The 25,828-nt window shown below is 42.0% G+C and overlaps 1 protein-coding gene across 1 annotated transcript; it reads right to left on the bottom strand.

Annotated features, from left to right (window-relative positions):
* Positions 1-15,882: 15,882 nt before the first annotated feature.
* Positions 15,883-25,524, bottom strand: LOC109867698 (neuritin-like). The gene is made up of 2 exons (XM_031801941.1): positions 25,246-25,524; positions 15,883-21,172 (listed from the first exon to the last, which is right to left on the bottom strand). Exons 1-2 carry the CDS (start codon positions 25,473-25,475, stop codon positions 20,875-20,877), a joined length of 528 nt encoding a protein of 175 aa, XP_031657801.1. The 5' UTR covers positions 25,476-25,524; the 3' UTR covers positions 15,883-20,874.
* Positions 25,525-25,828: the final 304 nt, after the last annotated feature.

The raw sequence follows: 25,828 nt of genomic DNA, 5'->3' as shown, positions 1-25,828 counted from the left end.
CGAAGTCTTGATTTCCTGCTGCTTCCATTTGTTGAGGCAGTATTCTGTAACGTAGACGCTGGGAGTCGAGAAGCAGGTGGTAAGTTTAATATAACAACAAACGATACGTAGGAGTAGTGTCTAGACATGAACAAACAGAAATAATACTGCCTGGGGAACTAACCTAAGGGGGTGCCCGATAAAGGGGAGGTAATGAGTGAGGTAATGGAGAACAGGTGTGCTTGATGATGAAGTGCAGGTATGCGTAATGATGAAAGCCAGGTGCGCGTAATGATTATCAAACCACTTCTGGGAAAATCGGAACGCACTAAACATACAACAACACGAAGAGTTATCTATCCAAAACAGACATGTATGGATAAACCACTTCTCCAATATGTTTGGCTCTATAACAAAGAATTAACAGCAAACAACATATACATGATGAAATACACAATTTAGAATCAACTACTAAAGACTACCAGAACCCACAGGATTCTTTAATTACATTGAATGAACTACAGGACAAAATACAAACCCTCCAATACAAAAGGGCCTGTGGTGTCGATGGTATCTGAAATGAAATTATAAAATATACAGATAACAAATTCCAATTTGCTATACTTAAACTCTTTTAACATCATCCTCAGCTCTGGCATCTTCCCAAACATTTGGAACCATGGACTGACCACCCAATCCACAATAACTACAGTGGGATATGTGAAAATCCTCTGCATTATCATTAACATCAGACTCATACATTTCCTCAGTGAAAACAATGTACAGAGCAAATGTCAAATTGGCTTTTTACCAAATTACAGACGACAAACCACGTATTTACCCTGAATACCCTTACTGACAAACAAACAAAACAAAACAAAGGCAAAGTCTTTTCATGCTTTGTTGATTTCAAAAAAGCTTTTGACTCAATTTGGCATGAGGTTTTGTTATACAAATTGATGGAAAGAGGTGTTGGGGGGAAAACATACGACATTATAAAATCCATGTACACAAACAAGTGTGAGGTTAACATTGGCAACATAAAGTACACACATTTCTTTCCACAGGGCCGTGGGGTGAGACAGGGATGCAGCTTGAGCACCACCCTCTTCAACATATATATCAACAAATTGGTGATGGCACTAGAACAGTCTGCAGCACCCGGCCTCAACCCTACAAGAATCTGAAATCCAATGTCTACTGTTTGCTGATGATCTGGTGCTTCTGTCCCCAACCAAGGAGGGCCTACAGCAGCACCTACAGTGCCTTGCAAAAGTAGTCACCCCCCTTTGCATTCCTCCTATTTCATTGCATTACAACCTGTAATTTAAATAGATTTTTATTTGGATTTCATGTAATAGATATACACAAAATAGTCCAAATTGGTGAAGTGAAATGAAAAATAACTTGTTTTAAAAAATTACAAAAAATTACAAATGGAAAAGTGGTGCGTGCATATGAATTCACCCCCTTTGCCATGAAGGTCTGGTGCAACCAATTACCTTCAGAAGTCACATAATTAGTTAAATAAAGTCCTACCAGGTGTGAAATAGGGAAGAGACTCAGGGGGTATGCTAATTTGATATAGAGCAGACCAAACCCACTCTATTAAATTATTCAAAAAAGGAACATTTTACATCTGTTTAGAAATTAATAAGGGCATTATCTCTACAGAGAAAAATGTACCAGACTACACATGTGCCCAATAGTTTACCCTGTTTTTACCTTGCTGTTCCTCAGGTTAACAGCTGTCTTTTTGGCCTGGTCCTGCAGTGCAGATGTGGTCAGAGACCTGCATAATAGATGGGAGGTTAACAGTTAAACATTTATGATTGAGTGCTCTTCTGTCCCCCTGATAAATAAAGATTCTTTGCTCAATCCCTTCAAAAGTATTGACACTCATGTTCTCTCTCCTGCATAGCAATGTCCACCACATTCTCCCCTGTCTAAGTCTGTCTATATCCTCCCTCTTCAAACTCCAAAAAGGTAAATATCATCTGTTAAATCCAAATTTGCTGACTGCTGTGAATTATTTATCAACATGGAAAGAGAAGCAGCTCTATTAAAAGCTCTACTGACTGCTTCTCTCTCGCTGAATTATTCTCATGATGATCATTCTTACTCGGTGTATCTAGTTGTCTCTTGGCAGATGGACAGCACCACAAACATAATAAATCAGAGTTGGTAGATTTGGTACACTGACTTTTGTCAGATCCCCTAAACTCATTGTGGTTTCTGTGGTTTTATTTCTGCTCGACAATCTCATTTCCTGTCCCGTCCAATGGCACTGGGGACTTCCCTAGCAAAGCAGGCTGAAGAACAGAGGAACATTATTTGGCTGATTGCTCTTCCATAACAATCAATGACACAGAACTGAGATTGAATGGAAACCATTCTCTGTGAGTGTTTTAGTTCATTCCTGTCATTTCCCTCTCTCAGCAATTGTGAGGGATCCAAGGCAGAACACTAAAAAAACAGTAGTATATTTGAACATAATTTCAATAAATAATGTTAAGAATTGAATGCCTGTTATGCATTTTATTGATTACCACTTCAGGAGCTTATTCTCCACTACCCACTGCTCATTTTGTGTTCCAGCATAAACACTTAAAGATTGTTCTTAGCTTGCAAAGTGCTACTTGAACCGTTATGTAATATTGTGAACAATCCTTTTCTAAGCCATTCTCTGTAAGTACCTTATCTTTTGAGAAGTTCTCTTTATACAAATATTAAACCTATTAAAGCAGAACGAATTTCCCTGAAGACAGGCTGTTAAACACAAAAAATCTATCATCCAAATTTCCCCAAGTACATGCATTCAACCTTGTATATCTCGTGGAAGGATGAATTAGTATGAATAAATGTAAAATATATCAATCATCATTTGAATATGTTGGTAACCCGTTATATATAAGTGATAATGCCTTCGAAGGCGGTGTTTGGAGGATATATTTGCATGGTTTCGTCTCAGGCCTAACAACACTCATGACAATATATCCTCCTAACACTAGCTTATCAGGCATTATCACTTATGTGACCATGTTAAAAATGTATACTAGATATAAGTATGGTATAATGCTCTCTAACTGTTATTTTGTGTCCCACTGAGTGTATACGCTGTACCGAGTGTTAAAGGACATTTTCTCTGTAGAATTGTCAACAACTTTGTAATCGTTGCTAAAGAGCTGACCAATTTTGTTTATGTAGAGATCATAATACAGTGAGACAAATAAACAAACACAATAACAGTAACACAATATTCGTCAGGTACAGATTTGAAGAAAAAAATTGCCACATAGGAAGAAATCTAATCAAATCAAATTGTATTGGTCGTATACACATATTTAGCTGATGTTATTGCGGGTGTAGCGAAATGAGTGTGTACAGGCAATGGATTTTCCATGTCATAGACATTGTGTATATGACTCTGTGCATTCCTATCATCCCTCCTCAGCACCCTCCTCCACACACACCTCTCTCCCTCTGTTCGATCGATTATTCATCACTGTTTCTCCGAGTGCAGAGCAATTGCAAGCGCACTGCTGCCTAGCATGATTTCCACTGGGACTCTTTCAGGGACCATTCCCATCTCAGTTGGAAATTAGAATATGATTACAGAGAGAAATTAATCACAGCTTTATATTTGCTACACACACACACGCACACACAAACACAAGCACGCATGCACGAGCACCCACACACATAGCATCCTATAGGGCAGGCAGTGTAACCCCTCATGGGCTCTTGTGATTGGTGTTTTATGGCGATCATAAAAACACTGCTATAAATCCCTATGGACAAATCTCTGGACATTATGCAGTGGGATGAGTTACATACATTGACTCATGCTAATCTATACTAAGATATCAGGAACAATTCAGAATCCAGTCACTGGATCCTCCAGGGAACCAATCTCATGTTGAAATGTCATGTTTCAAGTGCACCATGCCATACAGTGGTCTTATGACATTTTGAAAAGAGACAATAGCATAACATGCAGAAACAGGGGGCGGGTGAGCAGAAAATGGGATGAACGGGACCATCCAGCCCCTACATAACCCTGTTTTTTGTGTGTCTGGATCCAACAGAGAATGAAGTCCCTAGGGAGGAAGTGAGGCCATAGGGTTAGAGAATATTGATTTGAATAGAGTGGCACCCTACATGCAGACCAGAGGGAAGGAGAACGTAACAAACAACTCTTCTGCTTCAATTCAATGTAAGGGCAGTAAGTGTTTTGTTGGGGGAAAGATATGGGCAGGGTCAAAACTCTCAATAACCAACTACAGTATGTTTTCTGTGGCTGACAAAACAAGAATTTATGATGCACATTGCCCTTTGCAGGTACAAACAGACAAGATAATTGTGTAGATTGCCTCTTGTAGACTGGAAATCTTTAGTACCATTATTGGAGATTTTGAGAGTATGATTGATTTGAAGCAATTAGTTAAAGGTCAAACAATCACTCGACCAGTACCCTTTCTATCAAATTTATATTCAACACAATTACTGACAGAACAAAAACAAAAATCTCTTGACTTGTTCATTGGATCAATTCACCACGGGTGACTGGGACATGTGAAAGCATAGCATCCAGACTGTTTACCAGCCCATCCAACCCTGTGTTTTAGTGTCAGATCAGGATGCATTCTAATATGGGAGAGAGGACAAAGACTGAATAGTGTTTGTGTGTTATGTATCATTGTGCGCAGTACTGTACAATGGCCCAGTAATCATCTCAAATACATCCCTATTGAGCACACAATATGAATCATTTCATCTCAATACTCCAAGGCTTTGCCACTTGTATCAGCAATGCTTTTCCTGTCTTTTCAAGGTAAGTCCACACACTGAGCAGCCCATCTCATTCTCCTCCTCTTTTATTACTTAGCCATCTGTCCTCTTGACACATACACAATATATACAAAACTATGTGGACACCCCATTCAAATGAGTGGATTCGGCTATTTCAGCCACACCAGTTACTGACAGGTGTATAAAATTGAGCACACAGCCATGCAATCTCCATAGACAAACTTTGGCAGTAGAATGGCCTTACTAAAGAGCTCAGTGACTTTCAACATGGCACTGTCATAGGAAGTGTTGTTATTGTGAAGTGGAAAAGTCTAGGAGCAACAACAGCTCAGACATGAAGTGTTAGCCCACACAAAAAAATCAAAAAATAAAACAAGCTCACAGAAAGGGAGTGCTGAAGCGCATAGTGCATAAAAATCTGTCCGTCTGTCCTTGGTTGCAACACTCACTACCGAGTTCCAAACTGCCTCAGGAAGCAAAGTTCGCCAGGAGCTTCATGAAATGGGTCAGCAGCCGCACACAAGCTTAAGATCACCATGCGCAATGCCAAGCGTCAGCTAGAGTGGGGTAAAGCTCACCGCCATTGGACTCTGGAGCAGTGGAAGCGCAATCTCTGGAGTGATGAATCACGCTTCACCATCTGGCAGTCCGACGGATGAATATGAGTTTGGCGGATGCCGGGAGAACACAACCTGCCCCAATGCATAGGTCCAAGTGTAACGTTTGGTGGAGGATAAATTATGGTCTGGGGCTGTTTTTCATGGGTTGGGCTAGGCCTCTTAGTTCCAGTGAAGGTAAATCTTAACGCTACAGCATACAATGACATTCTAGATGATTCTGTGCTTCCAACTTTGTGGCAATAGTTTGGGGAAGGCCCTTTCCTGTTTCAGCATGACAATGCCCCTGTGCACAAAGCCAGGTCCATACAGAAATGGTTTGTTGAGATCAGTGTGAAAGAACTTGACTGGCCTGCACAGAGCTGTCATGACTGTCCACGAGAATCCAAATAGGTCAGATCAGGTTTGCAATGAATAACTTCAATCAAACACCCTCTCACCACAGAGGGGTTGAGGAAAGAACTAGTGGATTAACAACTCACGGCCTGTTGTAAATGAAAGTAAAAGGGGATTCAGGCCTCCGTCTCTAAGATTCACCAAAGGAATGTTCTTTGTTGCAATATACTTTTCCCGACAAAATTCTAACACGTTCAAAAGCGAATACTGCAAAAATATTTATATCATAGAACGTGGGGAAGTCATTAAAAATATTACAAAGGAAATATTGTAACTTGAAAAGTATACCCACTATGCGTTGTGCATGTAATATGACAAATGATACAAGTTTTTTTGCTAAGAGAGGGATGTGATTTGAGAAGCAAAAAGAGATGTGTTTTACATAGCTTTGCACAGTGACAAGTCACGCCCCCCAGTGAGGTCAGAGAGCGGGTCAGCCTGACGGAACCGCCCCTTTCTAACAAACGGTATAAATGATGGGCTAAGAAATTAACAGGCCAGAAAGACGTGAAACTGCAGCTGCACGTTTAAAGTGGCTTGAACTTTGAATCTCAACATGAGGTAGAGACGATAAACTCACCTCCTGGACAATCACTGGTACTGCTGATTAGCTTTCAAAAGTAAAGTATCTTTGAAGGCTAATTTAGATAGGACCATTCTATTACTCTGCTCAAACCATTGTATTACTTTACTCTCATCCCCCCACTGGGGAACCATCCGCACAGCTGGCTAGCCTATCTTCAAAGAAGCATCTTCAAGAGTGAATAGAAGGAAAGTCAACTCTGTAGTTCGGTTCAGGACTACACAACAAGTCACCGGATACTGGACAACTACAGAGAAGGACAACAGTAGAAGACGTGTTGGAAACATTTCGGACAATCAGAGCCTTACAAGCGTGCCGCGAAAAGGCCCAACTCCCTTTTCTAGTTTGCCCTGTCCACCGAGAGAGAACCCCGGTGAACCCAGGCATTTCACGTAAATACATTCATAATTTCTTACTCAAAACGGGCAGCGGTTCGTGTGCAAAGTATATGGTTACTGTAAGTAAGAGTAGTTTCTGAATGTACCAATGTTAAGTGTGTCCGTCCCTTTCTCCCCCCTCTCAATCTCTTTTGTAACAAGCAGCCATGTTGTTGTCATTTCGCTAGGGACTGTTTTTAACATATTAAGTCTCCAGTCAATAACTGGTGCAGAGTGTGTATGTTTATCCTGTGTTCCCATTTAATTAGCTAGTAAATAAATAATTAAAACAATATGTGAAGTACTGATTCAAAAGTAAGGCTCAGGTTTTTGCAGATGCAAGGTTACGACTGTTCAGAATGATGATATGATACAAGGTTATGATTGATAAGTTGACTGCTTATAGATGTGATAGGTAAAGACCTTTTAGAGTTTTATTCGGGAGATGGTAACTCTTTAAAAAAACGCTCTCATGGTGCCCCAGATCCTAATGAGCAAATTGTTACATGATTAATGTAGCTAATTAGATAAATAACAGTCATCAGATTAATGTTAAACACAAGTCATGACAGAGCCCAGACACACTTTTGGTCATGTAGTGTACCTTCTGTTCTCTCTCTTTCTGCCCCCCAACCTCTCTCTGCTTTGCATTCTCCATTCCTCTTCTCAATCTCCATCTGCATGATCTCTCCTTTCCTATCCCCTCTCCTTTCAGACAATGACTTGAGACCTTGTATACAAAGGGGAGAGGAAAGGAAAAATTCATCAAAATTCTCTCTGTGTTGCTCTCAGACTTATAGACTGCTGAAATGAGGGAAATGCTGAAAGTAAACTCCAGTCAGCCCCTTGGGCACAGTTTTAATAAGCAAGTGTGTGCTTGTTTTCTTTGGAGCTGGTAGGGGCAATATCAGGATTTCCTGAGTGATAAATCACCTATTGTCTTCCTGAATTTATTAAGTGAACATTGAGAGGGATTTTCAAGCAGCAGTAATTCATCATGGGGGATTACCTCTTGGAGAATGCAATAGACCTGCTTTACATGGTGTGAAAACTACGGTTACTGTATAGCAAATCCTTGACAATGTGTGCAAAAGTGAGCTTTGTCAAGAGAACATACATCTCTCCTGTTTGGGTGGGTCCGTGTTACTCTGTCTGAGTTGATTTGAAAAACAAAGACATCTTTAACAACTGTTATTTCAATGCCATTTTCATAGAATTGATATATTTCAGGCAGACACCGCTTTACTGTACACCACATGAAATTAATATTGGTGGCACCACAGCTAGTTAATTTAGGCAGGGTTGCTACTTCTCCAGTTAAGCCTTATACATTTGTAATGAAATGGTGGGTCTAATCAGTTGCTATGGATTCAAATGCAATTTTAACATAAGTGACAAACAGTAAGAGAAAGTATTCAAGCCCCTTTTCTTTTTTGATTTTGTGTCACTGATCTACACACAATACCCCATAATGTCAAAGTGGAATTTTGTTTGTAGAAAATGTTTGAAAATAGTAACAAATACAAGTTGAAATGTCTTGAGTCAATGAGTATCCAACCTCTTTGCTATGGCAAGCCTAAATAAGTTCATGAATAAAAAGGTGGTTATCAAATCTCATAATAAGTTGCATGGACTCATTCCTTGTTCAATAATAGTGGTTAGCATGATTTCTGAATGACTACCCCATCTCTGTACCCCACACATACAATTATCTGTCAGGTCCCACAAACGAGCACTGAATTTCAAGCACAGATTCAACCACAAGGACCAGGGAGGTATTTTCAATGCCTCGCAAAGAAGGGCACCTGTTGGTAGATGTGTAAAAAAATAATTAATAATAAAAGCAGACACTGAATATCCCTTCACCCTTTCAGGTGAAGTTATAAATTACATAAATTATAAATTACACTTTGGATGATGTATCAAATGTTTATATATATATTTGTTTACCTTTATGTAATTAGGCAAGTCAATTCTATTTACACAGACGGCTTATACCGACCAAACCCGGACGATGCTGGGCCAATTGTGCGGCGCCCCGTGGGACTTCCAATCATGGCCGGTTGTGATACAGCCTGGATACGAAACAGGGTGTCTCTAGTGACGCCTCTTGCACTGAGATGCAGGGCCTTAGAACCGCTGCACCACTCGGGAGCCCCAAAACAAATGAATACACCCAGTCACTACAAATACAGAGTAGTCCTTCCAAACTCAGTTGCCGGAAAGGAAGGAAACATGAGGCCAAATGTGATTTTAAAACAATTACAGAGTGGAATGGTTGTGATGTGAGAAAACTGAAGATGGATCAACAATATTGTTGACGACACTGAGCCAATTGTTCCGCCGCCCTATGGGACTCCCAATCACGGCCGGTTGTGATACAGCCTGGAATCGAACCACGGTCTGTAGTGACGCCTCTAGCACTAAGATGCAGTGCCTCAGACCGCTGTGCCACTCAAAAAAACTGCAAAAAATGTGGCAAAGAAATGATATTTTTGGCCAGAATACAAAGCGTTATTTTTGGGGCAAATCCAACACAACACATCACTGAGTACCACTCTCCACATTTTCAAGCATGATTGTGGCTGCATCATGCTATGGGGATGTTTGACATCGGCAAGGACTAGGGAGTTTTTTGAGAATACAAATAAATGTAATACAGCTATAAGCACAGGCAAAATCCTAGAGGAAACCTGGTTCAGTCTGCCTTCCAACAGACACTGAGAGACAAATTCACCTTTCAGCGGGATAAGAACAAAAAGCACAAGACCAAATCTACACTGGAGTTGCTTACCAAGATGACATTGAATGTTCCTGAGTGGCCTAGTTACAGTTTGACTTAAATCCACTTGAAAATATATGGCAAGACTTGAAAATGGCTGTCTAGCAATGATCAGCATAAACTTGACAGAACTTGGAGAATGTAACAAATTATTGGCAAATACTTTACATTCCAGGTGTGCAAAGCCCTTAGAAACTTACCCCAAAAACTCACAGCTGTAATTGTCGACAATGGTGCTTTCACAAAGATTTGCCTCGGTGTGAAAACTTACAGTTGAAGTCACAAGTTTACATACACCTTAGCCAAATACATTTCAACTCAGTTTTTCACAATTCCTGACATTTAAACCTAGTAAAAATTCCCTGTCTTAGGTCAGTTAGGATCACCACTTTATTGTAAGAATGTGAAATGTCAGAATAATAGTAGAGAGAATTATTTATTTCAGCTTTTATTTATTTCATCACATTCCCAGTGGGTCAGAAGTTTACATACACTCAATTAGTATTTGGTAGCAATGCCTTTAAATTGTTTAACTTGGGTCAAACCTTTCAGGTAGCCTTCCACAAGCTTCCCAAATTAAGTTGGGTGAATTTTGGCCCATTCCTCCTGATAGAGCTGCTGTAACTGAGTCAGGTTTGTAGGCCTCCTTGCTCGCACATGCTTTTTCAGTTCTGCCCACAAATTTTCTATAGGATTGTGGTCAGGACTTTGTGCTGGCCACTCCAATACCTTGACTTTGTTGTCCTTAAGCCATTTTGCCACAACTTTGGAAGTATGCTTGGGGTCATTGTCCATTTGGAAGACCCATTTGCGACCAAGCTTTAACTTCCTGACTGATGTCTTGAGATGTTGCTTCAATATATCCACATAATTGTCCTGCCTCATGATGCCATCTATTTTGTGAAGTGCACCAGTCCCTCCTGCAGCAAGCACCCCCACAACATGATTCTGCCACCTCGTGCTTCATGAATGGGATGGTGTTCTTTGGCTTGCAAGCCTACCCCCTTTTTCCTCCAAACATAACGATGGTCATTACGGCCAAAACAGTTCTATTTTTGTTTCGTCAGACCAGAGGACATTTCTCCAAAAAGTACGATCTTTGTCCCCATGTGCATTTGGAAACCGTAGTCTGGCTTTTTTATGGTGGTTTTTGAACAGTGGCTTCTTCCTTGCTGAGCGGACTTTCAGGTTCTGTCGATATAGGACTCGTTTTACCCGTTTCCTCCAGCATCTTCACAAGGTCCTTAGCTGTTGTTCTGGGATGATTTGCACTTTTCGCACTAAAGTACGTTCATCTCTAGGAGACAGAACGCGTCTCCTTCCTGAGAGGTAGGCCGGCTGCGTGGTCCCATGATGTTTATACTTGCATACTATTGTTTGTACAGATGAACGAGGTACCTTCAGGCGTTTGGAAAATGCTCCCAAGGATGAACCAGACTTGTGGTCCACATGGCTGATTTCTATTTGATTTTCCCATGATGTCAAGCAAAGAGGCACTAAGTTTGAAGGTAGGTCTTGAAATACATCCACAGGTACACCGCCAATTTACAATTGACAAATTATGTCAATTAGCCTATCAGAAGCTTCTAAAATCATGACATAATTTTCTGGAATTTTCCAAGCTGTTTAAAGGCACAGTCAACTTAATGTATGTAAACTTGTGACCCACTAATCTGTCTGTAAACAATTGTTAAAAAAATTCCTTGTGTCATGCACAAAGTAGATGTCCTAACCGACTTGTCAATACTATAGTTTGTTAACAAGAAATTTGTGGAGTGGTTGAAAACCTAGTTTTAATGACTCCAACCTAAGTGTATGTAAACTTCTGACTTCAACTGTATGTAAATTAGATATATCTGTATTTCATTTTCAATGAATTTGCACAAACTCACTTTGTAATTATGGGGTATTGTGTGTAAATGGGTGGCAAAAAAAATATTTGTAATCCATTTTGAATTCAGGATGTAAAATAACACTTTCTGAAAGCACTTTAATTGTAAAATACCACTTGTTATGTAAAAGAGTAGAAATTACCAATAATTTGTTTTAGGGTATGGTTATCACGACTCAGGATATGACCCAGATGGCAGACACTGGAGGAGGATAGTACAGTTCTCAATAATTTATTATTAACCACGTGAAGGGAATCTTGGGAGAGGTGAGTGCTGAGGGGGGGAAGCCAGGATGCTGTAACCCCGGAAATGAGCAAACCCCAGGAAACGTTGCAGCTGCACTCTGGATGTGGGTTCAGGCCAATCCACAACTGCTCTCACCTTGTCTGGATCTATCTGTATATGTCCTGCAGCGATGACGTATCCTAGGAAGGAGTTGGTGGACCAATGGAATTCACACTTCTCAGCTTTAACGAAAAACTGGTCTCGGATGTGGAGGACGTGTTCTTGAGCTGAACGGGAAAAGACAAGGATGTCGTCAGGGTAGACAAACACAAACCGGTTCAGCATGTCCCGGAGCACACCGTTGACCAGGGCCTGGAGCACCGCAGGAGTGTTGGTCAGTCCGAATGGTATAACTAAGTACTCATAGTACCCGCTAGCCATGTTATAGGATGTTTTCCACTCATCTCCCTCCCGTATACAAACCAGATGGTAGGCGTTCCGAAGGTCCAACTTAGAGAAGATGGTCGGTCCCTGACGAGGTTAGAAAGCCGAGGAGATGAGTGGTAGAGGGTAAGGGTTTTTAACCCTGATGTCATTAAGGCCCCTGTAGTCGATACACGGGTGCAGGGTTTTGTCCTTCTTCTCCACAAAGAATAACCCTGTGCTAGCAAGAGAGGCCAATGAACGAATACTCCCTGCAGCGAGCGAGTTCTCAATGTACTCCTCCATAGTCTTGGTCTCCGGACCCGATAGGGAGTAAAGCAGCCCCCGTGGGCGTGTAGTGTCCGGAATAAGGTCAATGGCGCAGTCTTAGGGTCGATGCGGTGGGAGAGACATAGCGTGGGCCTTGTTGAAGACTTCCCAGAGGTACAGGTACTCTGCGGGAATGGCGGAGAGAGCCGAGGCTTCTCTCAAGCCTACAGGAATGTGTCCCGGGGCAGGCTGGGCCGACTTAAGACAATGAGCATGGCAGAACGGGCTCTAACCCACGATAGAACCAGTAGCCCAGTTGATCAGGGGATTGTGCTTCTGGAGCCATGAATATCCCAAAACCGCGGGTACATGGGAGATTCTATGAGCAGGAACTGCATACACTCACTGTGATTTCCTGATACTCGTAGGTTGATCGGAATTGTAGTGAGTGTGACTCTGCCAATAGAGCACCCATCCAGTGCTCTGATGTCCATGTGAATGGAGAAGAGTTGAGTGGAGATACCCAGCTCCGACACCAATGTAGTATCAATGAGCACCCGGAGTGATTAGGACTTCTCACCCCACAACAGGGTGGCATTGAGAGGGGTGCGAGTAATGGGAAAATGGGAAATCCCTGTACGGCTCACCAGAGTACTGTAGTCCCACAATGCAGACAGTTTCTGGTGTTCAGTCTGTGTAAGCGTTCATCCGGAGACAATCAAGCTCTTCCCAGTAGCTTGTGCTCTAAAGGAGGCGATTCGACCACCCTCGTGATTCCCGTAAGCACTTGGGTGACATTGGATTCTCTCTGAAATTACTTTGGGGTTTTCCGAGAATCCTCAGAGTTGAGGTGGGAATCGAGGGAGAGCGAGGTCGACAGGGAACATATTTCCTCTCTATCCTACGTTCTCGTAGCCGCCCATCGATCCAGATGGTCAAGGCTATGATGGAGTCGAGGTCCATGGGCAGCTCCCGGGCTGCAAGCTCATCTTTGATCACCTTCGATAATCCATGAAGGAACATGTCGAACAACGCTTCAGGGTTCCAGGCACTCTCAGCCACCAACGTGCGGAAATCCACAGCGTAGTCTGCCACACTATGGGAGTCTTGATGTAGCTGGAGCAGTTTACGAGTAGCCTCTCACCCAGACAACGGAGAATCAAACACCTTCCATTCTTCCACCACAAACTCCTCCAGACTGAGGCAGACAGCGGACTGTTGCTCCCTCACCGCCGTAGCCAAGGCAGGTGCCCTCCCGGACTTCAGCGTTATGAGGTACGCTATCCTCGAGTGGTCCAAGGGGAACGACAAAGGCTGCAGCTCGAAGATGAGGGTGTCACGTCTGCTCCCGCTCTTCCCCCCCTGGCGCTTGAGGGTGCCAGGCTGCCCTGCATCACGCACTCATTCCATCCATTATGCACACCTGCCTTCCGTCGTCCTGCGCATCAGCGATACTGGACTCACCTGGACTCACTCATCACCTGTTTATTACCTCCCCTATATTTGTCAGTTCACCTGCTCTGTTCCCTGCTGATGCATTAATTGTTTTTTGTCTTTGTTACCCTTGTGCTGACGCTGTTCCTGTCTCGCTCCATGTCCGTTCTTTATTAAATGTTTGACTCCCTGTACCTGCTTCGCCTCTCCAGCGTCAATTCATGTGACAGAGTGAGCACTGGGAGAGAAATGGTCCGGCAAGTTCCAGAATCTCCAGCGTAGCTCTCCGGAGGTAAGCCGGGTTCTCTGGCGTAGGCTGGGAAGAAGCAGGACTCTGGCGTAGGCTGGGAAGAAGCGCCGCTGGTGGCGGGATTGCTGAGAGTCCGGGGAATTACTGGTGTGGCTTGCTGCCTTGTAGGGAATCCGTGGAATTGCTCCAGTAATGTATCGAACGCATGGTCGTGGCGTTCTTCCAGGGTATGGAGTCCCTCCATAAGGCATTGCAGTAACTCCTCGTGTCTTCCAATGGTGGTTCCTTACTGGGAGACAGCAATGTGGAGCTAGTCTGAGTCTGCTGGGTCAGTCATGGCCAGTTCGTACTATCAATACTCAGGATATGACCCAGATGCAGACATAGGAGGCAGATAGTACAGTTCTCAATTATTTATTATAACACGGGGCAAAGGGCAGGTCATGGACAGGCAGAAGTTCGTAATCAGGTCAGAGTCAGGCAGGTACAGGACGGCAGGCAGGTACAGGACGGCAGGCAGGCTCGGGGTCAGGGCAGGCATAAATGGTCAGAACCGGGAGAACTAGGAAACAAATACTTGAGAAACAGGAAAACGGGAAAGCACGCTGGTAAGACAAGACTAACTGGCAACAGACAAACAGAGAACACAGGTATGAATGCTCAGAGGATAATGGGAAAGATGGTCGACACCTGGAGAGGGGTGGAGACAAGCACAAAGACAGGTGAAACCGATCAGGGTATGACAATGATTTCATTTTGTGGACGGAGTTGGCCATTCTACTTCAAACTTTCAGGCTTAAAGAGAATAAAACTCTCATTATTCAGTAGGTCAGCTTGCTCCCAAAGCCCAAATCCCAAGTTACACACTTGATGTTGTTCACTGGGGCTGAAGCCAAGGTTTCCAAAATACCCCTAGCTGAAAACGGAATCACTCTCATCTTCAGCCAGTGGCTTCATAAAACATAACTTTAATTGAACCTCTTGTCAACGGGTGGGGTTTTCTGATAGATCAGAACAGCAAAGCCACAGAGAGGAGGGTAGCAAGAGCCAGAGTTATGATCAAACACCCTTGGTTGTCCACAATCAATCAGTCTGTGTTAGGATTACTGCATGCAGTGGTTTTTGCAGGGGAGCACTGGCCGTGGGTGGGCAGGGTGTGTAAAGAACCACTGATCTACAGGGTTGATCTCTTACATTTTTTAACAGCATAATTTGATCCATAACTGCAATAAAAAGATCAGAGAGATAGAGGTTCCAGATTTGAAGCCTGATATACATTTGAACCTTGAGGGAGGGAAGTGTGGATGTTGCATTTTTTATGTGTCAAACATAACATCTCCTTTTCTAATATGATCTGCGCATGAACTACAATGCTCTATGTTTACATTCTGTACATGTCAGCATTTGTCACGTCATGAATTAATAATCTGTCTGTATTTACAGTATATGGTATAGGAATATGGTGTGTGCTGGGACAAAGTCTCCTCTATTCGTTTAACTGGATATGTTTTTCTGTTTACTGAGGCAGCTGGGAGCCATGAAATATTAATATATAAAGTCTTCCAAATAACCAGGAGCAAGTTTTGCATACCTCCCATCTTCACACCAAATCTCAATCTGAAGTCCTGTAGTTGTGCAGGAAGGTACCGTATCTGTCCAAATCTCAGTCACTGAACACAAGACAACACTCAGTGCACTAAAGCCATCAACTAACTCGCAACACCAACATTTACGTTTGATATTTCATCAAAACCCAAGAACATCTTTGAAGCCGTCATTAGTTGGCTGGTTTAAGTACACTGAGTAGTACATGTAAAACCCACTGAAAGTAAATGCAGATTCAGCATCAGTCATCACCATTTTATTGATTATTTATAAATGTAGCAAAACATACTTCATACAGACAAACACATAGTGAAAGTGAAAAGAATTTGAACCAATGTTGAAAACTCAGTCCAATAAGACCGGAACACCCTGTGGATGGCTTTCTGTACAAAAGATACGCTTCTACTGAAGATTGTCAGTACACACTATTCAATTGAATGACATATATCGGGATGTTGTTCTCCCAAGCCCAGTGTCTCTGAACTTGGTCCAGTGTGTGGTCTGTCCACAGTGGAAAAACCCCATAGATGAATGTCCCTCAGAGGCTTATTCATCCCCGGGGCTCTAAATAAGCATTCTGTTTGATGGGCCGCCTTTAGGATGACAGTATCACATATTCAAAGGGAGGAATATATAATCTGTTGAATATGTACCCTTCGTCTCATCTGCTTCTATCTTTGAGAGATGTATGGTCAATGTAGTACAATGAGATTACAGACAGAATGGTTTCTTCCTTTTCAACATATCATAAAAAGAAAGAGTGCACAGTTGTACATGCCAATCATACAGAGTCCCAAGCATATAACACAACACTTTTGTTCTATAAATCTGCTAGTTCAGAACTATACAATTCAGGTACATTAACATCATATCTATGCAAAGAATAATGATGCTTATGAGCTGATGTATACAGGAATGAAAAAGTATTTTGTAAAGCAAGATAACAGAGAGGCAGGCATAAAAGTCATGGCTTTTATTCACCAAGTGTTATTACACTGGCACAATGCACACAAGCCGATTCATACACGCACACACACAAACATACGAGCACACACACACACACATACGCACAGACACATGCTCGCACGCAAACACACACAATTTAGAAATAGAGAGTTTGCCAACAGCCTAAAATGTGTTATCCACTAACCTAAAATGTTGCAGTGTTAGCTGATGTTATAGCCAGACAATATTCTTTAAATATTTAAATTAGGTTAATAATCAACTAAATCCACTTGATATATTTTACAATGCAGAGGAAAATAGATTTCCTTCAGGTTTTCACTCCAGTTTACTACCGCTTCCCTGACCATCCCACATAACTTTGCTGCATTAGCAAACAAGATTAATTGCCAATAAAAAATGCAAATCCAATGCAAATCCAAATTGACCGCTAAAGCTGTTGAGTAGGGCAAAGCAAGTAGAAAACATGAACTTTTGAAAAGGTACAGTAACATTTCCAACATGGTAGTTTATCTCAGACGTACATTCAATTAGTACTAGGTTTTAAACGCAGCTAACTTTTCATGTCATGGAGTCAAACAGGGGTTATCCTCATGGTGTTGAGTATTATAAAACAAACATTTCTATACCGTTCCTATTCCCCCAGGGTCTCTGCTTGATATGTACATAAATATGAATATTAATAAAATACATTATGTACACGTTCATCCATATTTCTTCAACACAAATAACTAAGTATAATTCTAGGTTAGTCTAGACTTGAGCTAGACAACAGACAATAAGAAGTGATGTTGAATGTAAGTTAAGTGGTTTATCTGTTCATAAACTCTGTATTAAACACACAGGATGACTACACCGTTGAGCAGTGGCAGCGAACTGCCTCGACCTGGGTATACTTCATTATGCTTACCTGCAGGTGAGTTCTATTGTTTTAGAGGTTTTACTCTAAGTAATCCTCTCAGTAATCCTCAGTGAGTCTCAAACTAATTTTTTTTAAATTGCCCTCAATGCTACAAAACATCCCACAGTGCTCTCTGATTGAATAGCAACCTGACAAACTTAGGATACAGTGTTTGAGACGTTGCTGTTAAGCCTTGCCTGGTAAGGATTGAAGACTCTTTCTTGGGTTCCAGATGTTTGAGGTTTATGTTCTCATTTACATTCTAACCTCAGCTCTCCCAGATAGTATCCCCTGGAACCATACTAAATTCAATTGAACAGTTTCATTCCGAAACACTGTATATCCATTTTCAGAAATGTTTGTAAATGAGCTTTTTACTTTTCAAGAACTTATGAAAGAGTTGTGTGTTTCTACCTCATCTTATCATGACATGGGGTTGTTAAATTACAGAAATGTAAACCACTAGATGGTTTTATTTCAGAGAGACAAATAATATATTTTGGTTGCAAAACGAGATATACACTGGGGTCCGAAATAATTAACACCCTTGATAAAGATGAGCAATGAGACATGCTAACCTCCCCTGTTATTGCTAATGGTGAGAGGTTAGCATGTCTTGGAGGTTTGATCTTTGACTCTCTGTAACTTTCTCAATCATCATTAATCACAATTCATTAAGGATTACCCGTAATCATAGTAATGTATGTTTATGTTTAGAAACATGTTCTATTCTTATTTATAATAGAAGTGACTTGAACATGACTCAATACATTATTTACCATTAATTTCTGTTGGGCACAAAATAATCTAAAACACAACCAAAACTAACTGCAAATGCATCCAACAAGTTTGTAATAACAAGCCTGATGTTGTCATTGCATGCTAGGAATAGGAACAAATACTAAATGGGAACAAATACTCAACTTTTGACTACTTTATTTATAAGAATCTTTCGGGATGTCAATCATTTTGACTCCCACTTTTCTGAGAAAAAAAGGATTACTTATTAAACTAAATCTCTTTCTCTGAGAAATTGTGTTAGTATAAAATATAATTTCCACATTTTTTGAAGCATACAATATAGTTCATTACTTGAATTATTTATTTTATACATTCATTATTTACTTTATCAAGGCTCTCAATAATTTCAGACCCCATTGTATCCGCCTCCCTCTCAGAGAAAAGAGTAGTACTGCAAGGTTTTACACAGTCAAATGTGACATATAATTACATTTTTATTAAAGAACTGTAGAAATGAAACATTTGGGACATTAATATTTCAAATATATATATATTAAAACATTTATCAATACCGTAATATGAGATCTAGGCTCTGGTTAAAATTAGTGCACTATATAAGGAATAGGGTGCCAAGTACTATAGCATGAGGTTATTTATTATGTGTTGAATTTATATGTTAAATATACAGGATACGAACATTCCATTCCAGCTAAACAATGGATGCAGTGGCTTTTGAAACTATTCACCCCCCTTGGCATTTTTCCTGTTTTGTTGCCTTACAACCTGGAATTAAAATAGATTTTTTGGGGGGTTTGTATCATTTGATTTACACAACATGCCTACCACTTTGAAGATGCAAGATATTTTTTCTTGTGAAACAAACAAGAAATAAGACACAAAAAAAACAGAAAACTTAAGTGTGCATAACTATTCACCCCACCAAAGTCAATACTTTGTAGAGACACCTTTTGCAGAAATTACAGCTGCAAGTCTCTTGGTGTATGCTTGGCACATCTAGCCACTGGGATTTTTGCCCATTCTTCAAGGCTAAACTGCTCCAGCTCCTTCAAGTCGGATGGGTTCCGCTGGTGTACAGCAATCTTTAAATCATACCACAGATTCTCAATTGGATTGAGGTCTGGGCTTTGACTAGGCCATTCCAAGACATTAATGTTTCCCCTTAAACCACTCCAGTGTTGCTTTAGCAGTATGCTTAGGGTCATTGTCCTGCTGGAAGGTGAACCTCCGTCCCAGCTTGAAGACTGAAACAGGTTTCCCTCAAGAATTTACCTGTATTTAGCGCCATCCATCATTCTTTCAATTCAGACCAGTTTCCCAGTCCCTGCCAATGAAAAACACAAACACAGCATGATGCTGCCACCACCATGCTTCACTGTGGGGATAGTGTTCTCTGGGTGAAGGTAGTTTGCACCAGACATAGTGTTTTCCTTGATGGCCAGAAAGCTCAATTTTAGTCTCATCTAACCAGAGTACCTTCTTCCATATGTTCGGGGAGTCTCCCACATGCCTTTTGGTGAACAACAAACATGTTTGTTTATTTTATTTTTTAAGCAATGGCTTTTTTCTGGACACTCTTCCATAAAGCCTAGCGCTGTGGAGTGTACGGCTTAAAGTGGTCCTATGGACAGACACTCCAATCTCCTCTGTGGAGCTTTGCAACTCCTTCAGTATTATCTTTGGTCTCTTTCTTGCCTCTCTGATTAATGCCCTCCTTGCCTGGTCCATGAGTTTTGATGGGCGGCCCTCTCCTGGCAGGTTTGTTGTGGTGCCATATTCTTTCCATTTTCTTATAATGGATTTAATGGTGCTCCATGGGATGTTCAAAGTTTAAGATATTTTTTTTATAACCCAACCATGATCTGTACTTCTCCACAACTTTGTCCCTGACCTGTTTGGAGAGCTCCTTGGTCTTCATGGTGCCGCTTGCTTGGTGGTGCCCCTTGCTTAGTGGTGTTGCAGACTCTGGGGCCTTTCAGAACAGGTGTATATATACACTGAGATCATGTGACAGATCATGTGACACTCAGATTGCACACAGGTGCACTTTATTTAACAAATTATGTAACTTCTGAAGGTAATTGGTTGCACCAGATCTTATTTAAGAGCTTCATAGCAAATGGGGTGAATACACATGCATGCACCACTTTTCCATTGTAATTTTTTAGAATATTTTGAAACAAGTTATGTTTTCATTTCACTTCACCAATTTGGACTATGTTGTGTTTGTCCATTACATGAAATCCAAATAAAAATCTATTTAAATTACAGGTTGCAATGCAACAAAATGCCAAGGGGGTGAATACTTTTGCAAGGCACTGTATGTAGCGTTTTGCAACAAAACCCAATTGTAATACACATCTAAAATCTATGAATAAAAAATCTGAGGACAGTAGTATTGTACAAACATATAAAGTTATCCATAGAGATGATATGTGTGTATGAAATGAATACACTACACAGATGAGGAGCTGCCAATCTGAACGTGCAGCTAGAAATATATGCAACTCCTTTTTAGTACAGAAAAAAATATGAGTGACTTATTGATACTGTCTGTTTGTACATGTCCTCTATGAGTTCCTCCCTGCCCTTCACTCTGGTCATGTCTATAGGCTAGGCAACAGCAGCAGAAAAGACAGACATGAGGGGAGCAGTAAGAAGGAGGCAGGACCTGGACAGTGGGCGTGTGCTTTAAGAGACTCCTGGCTAATCTCTTCCTGATTGGATGGGCTCAGGGCATCAGCGTTGGCAGCTGGTTGGTCACGACTGGAGCACATGTAATACAGGTTTCCAGAAAACTGCATCTTCTTGGACTCCTGTCGCAAAGACTCCCAGACAGCAGAAGCCTCATCCGGACACCAGGCCATCGCCACGTTTGCACAGTCATGAAACTCATCCCAGGACCTGTAGGGGGTGGAACAGAGATGGTCACATACAGTGCCTTCGGAAATTATCCAGACCCATTGACTTTTTTTACAGCCTTATTCTAAAATGTATTAAATAAACAATTTTCCTCATCAAAAAAACTAAACAAACATCAATACCTTATTTACATAAGTATACAGACCCTTTGCTATGAGACTCGAAATTGAGCTCAGGTGCATCCTGTTTCCATTGATCATCCTTGAGATGTTTATACAACTTGATTAGGGAAAGAGAAAGGGGTATACCTAGTCAGTTGTACAACTGAATGCCTTCAACTGAAATGCGACTTCTGCAGTATTGTGTCGAGGCACAGTTCCTCTGTAGAGATGGGAGAACCTTCCAGAAGGACAACCATCTCTACAGCGCTCCACCAATCAGGCCTTTATGGTAGAGTGGCCAGATGGAAGCCACTCCTCAGTAAAAGGCACATGACAGCCCTCTTGGAGATTGCCAAAAGGCACCTAAAGACTTGCAGACTGTGAGGAACAAGATTCTCTGGTCTAGTGAAACCAATATTGAACTCTTTGGCCTGAATGCCAAGTGTCACTTCTAGAGGAAACCTGGCACCATCCCTATGGTGAAACATGGTGGTGGCAGCATCATGCTGTGGGGATGTTTTTCACCGGCAGGGACTGAGAGACTAGTCAGGATCGAGGGAAAGATGAACGAAGCAAAGTACAGAAAGATCCTTGATGAAAACCTGCTCCAGTGCACTCAGGAACTCAGACCGGGGCGAAGGTTCACCTTCCAAATGGACAACGACCCTAAGCACACAGCCAAGACAACACAGGAGTGGCTTCGGGACAAGTCTCTGAATGTCCTTGAGTGCCCAGCCAGAGCCTGGACTTGAACCTGATCGAACATCTGTGAAGAAACCTGAAAATAGCTGTGCAGCATTGCTCCCCATCCAACCTGACAGAACATGAGAGGATATGCAGAGAAGAATGGGAGAAACTCCCCAAATACAGGTGTGCCAAGCTTGTACACCCAAGGGCCTCGAGGCTGTAATCGCTGCCAAAGGTGCTTCAACAAGGTACTGAATAAAGGGTCTGAATACTTATGTAAATGTGATATTTCTGTTTTTTTCTCATTTCTAAAAAAAACTGCTTTTTCTTTGTCATTATGGGGTATTGTGTGTGGACGGGAAGAGTTGGAACAAGAGTTGGAAAAACACCACTCATAATCATCTTATATTCATATTCCCTGTGTACAAGTGCAGAAAGGCTAAACTTGCACTGTATTTGGATATGGGCCCATGGTCTTAACTCAACCCTTAAACAGCACATCTGTTGGGGGCTTAGGGCATCTGTTTATCGTACACACAGGAGACCTTGAGGGGAATGGGTGAAACAAAGAGGAAGCAAAATGCAGCCTTGCAAAGTCCCAGAGTCACATGTGCAGTAGAAAACAGCAGAGTAACAGCAGGTGAAGGGCAGCTTGTTAGCAATATCTGCCTGCAGTCTATTTTCTGATTAAAATAATAAAGGATTGCTGAGGTGTTAGATTAAACACTTGATCTGAAACATACACTGCATGCTAATGCATAAACAAACCAAGCTCACGGCCCAGGAAACAAGGACATTACCTGTACCTAGTAACATCAGATTTTCCTTCATTTTTATTCTATACTCAAGGTAAACTCTCCTAGCATTCCATAGAGAATACTGACAGTGGTGCAGCCTTGGCCTAGATGCAAATCTGAGACTTTTATCCAGTAGGGAAAATATTGCCTCTCTACTAACTGCCTTTCCCTAACAGATTTGACCACATTCCTAGGAAGAGTGTGTGTGTGTGTGTGTGTGTGTGTGTGTGTGTGTGTGTGTGTGTGTGTGTGTGTGTGTGTGTGTGTGTGCGTGTGCGTGTGCGTGTGCGTGTGCGTGTGTGTGTGTGTGTGTGTGTGTGTGTGTGTGTGTGTGCAGACATATGTAAGTTTACTGAATGGCAGGATTAGTACCTTAATTGGTACCTTAAGGAATGTGACCAAAATAATAACATCATTGTAATGACCACTATATATACCTGAAGACAACATGTGTGTCTCCAGCTCCTCAATAGTGAACAACAACTCCCGACAGGACCTTCCTACATTGATGCAATGTTTTCTGGGAATGGGTTGTTCTTGATGGGGTGATGCATCTTTCAGGGGGGTCATACCCTAGCTCAACAACAACAATTTAAAATGGCTACTACAATTATTCAAATCCAGATTAAAAGGCAAATGCAGTTTAGAACCCTTAGGACTTTAGGACCATGCGGACGCCTGGGAGCTGGAGCGAAGGCTGTTTATGGCTGGCTGGCTTTATGGAGCGCTTGTCGATGCAACTGTAGGGAACAGCGCGACATTTTCTCGAAACAGTGCTGAGGTAAAGATGGCTGTACTTTGGCTAGGTAACTGCTGTTTGACTTGATATGAAACTGAACTAGAGTGTAACCCCGGTGCTGAACTAGTGCGTAGCAGCTAATGTGTTTGTAGAATGTTAAGTCCCTAATTGACTGAGGAGAATGAAGCTACAGCAACAAGTTGATCATGTCTGGAGTCAAATTTAGCTTGTTTTTGATGTTCCCCAAATTGAATTTTAGAGTGTTTTAACATGTAGAAATTAAGTAAATGAGTTTCGATTTTATAAAAAATTCCTTGACATAATGTTAAGATGGATTACAGACGCATGTATAAATAGAATGGAAGACAGAGATGGATAAAGAGAGACCCTCAATATTTAATTAGGCACTCCAATATGCCTCAAGCAAATGGGAAGTGCTGTCATGATGTTAGAGAGAGCTGGGGTATAACCATGGAGAAGAAAGAGAGAGCTGGGGTATAACCATGGAGAAGAAAGAGAGAGCTGGGGTATAACCATGGAGAAGAAAGAGAGAGCTGGGGTATAACCATGGAGAAGAGAGAGAGAGCTGGGGTATAACCATGGAGAAGAGAGAGAGAGCTGGGGTATAACCATGGAGAAGAGAGAGAGAGCTGGGGTATAACCATAGAGAAGAAAGAGCTGGGGTATAACCATGGAGAAGAGAGAGCTGGGGTATAACCATGGAGAAGAGAGAGAGCTGGGGTATAACCATGGAGAAGAGAGAGCTGGGGTATAACCATGGAGAAGAGAGAGCTGGGGTATAACCATGGAGAAGAGAGAGCTGGGGTATAACCATGGAGAAGAGAGAGAGCTGGGGTATAACCATGGAGAAGAGAGAGCTGGGGTATAACCATGGAGAAGAGAGAGCTGGGGTTTAACCATGGAGAAGAGAGAGCTGGGGTATAACCATGGAGAAGAGAGAGAGAGAGCTGGGGTATAACCATGGAGAAGAGAGAGAGCTGGGGTATAACCATGGAGAAGAGAGAGAGCTGGGGTATAACCATGGAGAAGAAAGAGAGAGCTGGGGTATAACCATGGAGAAGAGAGAGCTGGGGTATAACCATGGAGAAGAGAGAGAGCTGGGGTATAACCATGGAGAAGAGAGAGAGAGCTGGGGTATAACCATGGAGAAGAGAGAGAGCTGGGGTATAACCATGGAGAAGAGAGAGAGCTGGGGTATAACCATGGAGAAGAGAGAGAGCTGGGGTATAACCATGGAGAAGAGAGAGAGAGCTGGGGTATAACCATGGAGGAGAGAGAGCTGGGGTATAACCATGGAAAAGAAAGAGAGAGCTGGGGTATAACCATGGAGAAGAGAGAGAGCTGGGGTATAACCATGGAGAAGAAAGAGAGAGCTGGGGTATAACCATGGAGAAGAGAGAGAGCTGGGGTATAACCATGGAGAAGAGAGAGAGCTGGGGTATAACCATGGAGAAGAAAGAGAAAGCGATGGAGATATTGAAATAGAGGTAAAGATCTGGTGAAGCCCATCGTTCAATGGTAATTCAATTATAGGTCACAGTGTTATGTCAATTTCTCTTTTCAGTGTGTGTGTGTGAGTCTATAAATAACATATAGATGAGGGGATTTGTATCTACTGTAAGTTCATAATCATTGGTCTTGGTTCATCTGTCAGTGACCGTAGGGCTATAATGTGTGTGTGTGTGGGGGGGGGGGGGGGGGGGTGCTTACTTGCAGATGGTGTGTATCTCCTGTGTGTCCTCATCTTTCTGGGCACTGTCGGTCAGGCTGTCTCCCAGAGCCATCAGACACTGAGCGAAGCCCTTATAGATGGAGTGACACCTCCTGGTGGAGGCAGCAGAGCTGGGACAGGGGCCGACGACTGGACGGAGACACAGAGACATACAGTATACCATCAACACTCTCTGTATCCCTTGCTCACATTGGGGAGAAATGAGCATCCGGAGAGTTCAATATTGCCAAGCACAGGACTTCTGAGTGTTTTTTGTAAACGTCTATGGTTACTTTAAACAAGTGGCAACAAAGCTTTGTCTTGTACAAGGCTTGACAAACCTTGGATCCTCTATAGCTGGATCCTCCATATGTATACTACATGACCAAAAGTATGTGGACACCTGCTCGTCGAACATTTCATTACGAAATCATGGGCATTAATATGGAGTTGGTCCCCCCTTTGCTGCTATAAGTCTCCACTCTTCTGGGAAGGCTTTCCACTAGATGTTGGAACATTGCGGGGACTTGCTTCCATTCAACCACAAGAGTATTAGTGAGGTCATGAACTGATGTTGGGCGA

Source organism: Oncorhynchus kisutch, linkage group LG22, assembly GCF_002021735.2.
Source record: "Oncorhynchus kisutch isolate 150728-3 linkage group LG22, Okis_V2, whole genome shotgun sequence".
Taxonomy (NCBI): Eukaryota; Metazoa; Chordata; class Actinopteri; order Salmoniformes; family Salmonidae; genus Oncorhynchus; species Oncorhynchus kisutch.
Note: the sequence above shows the minus strand (reverse complement) of the source record. Positions and strands in the feature narration are given on the sequence as shown.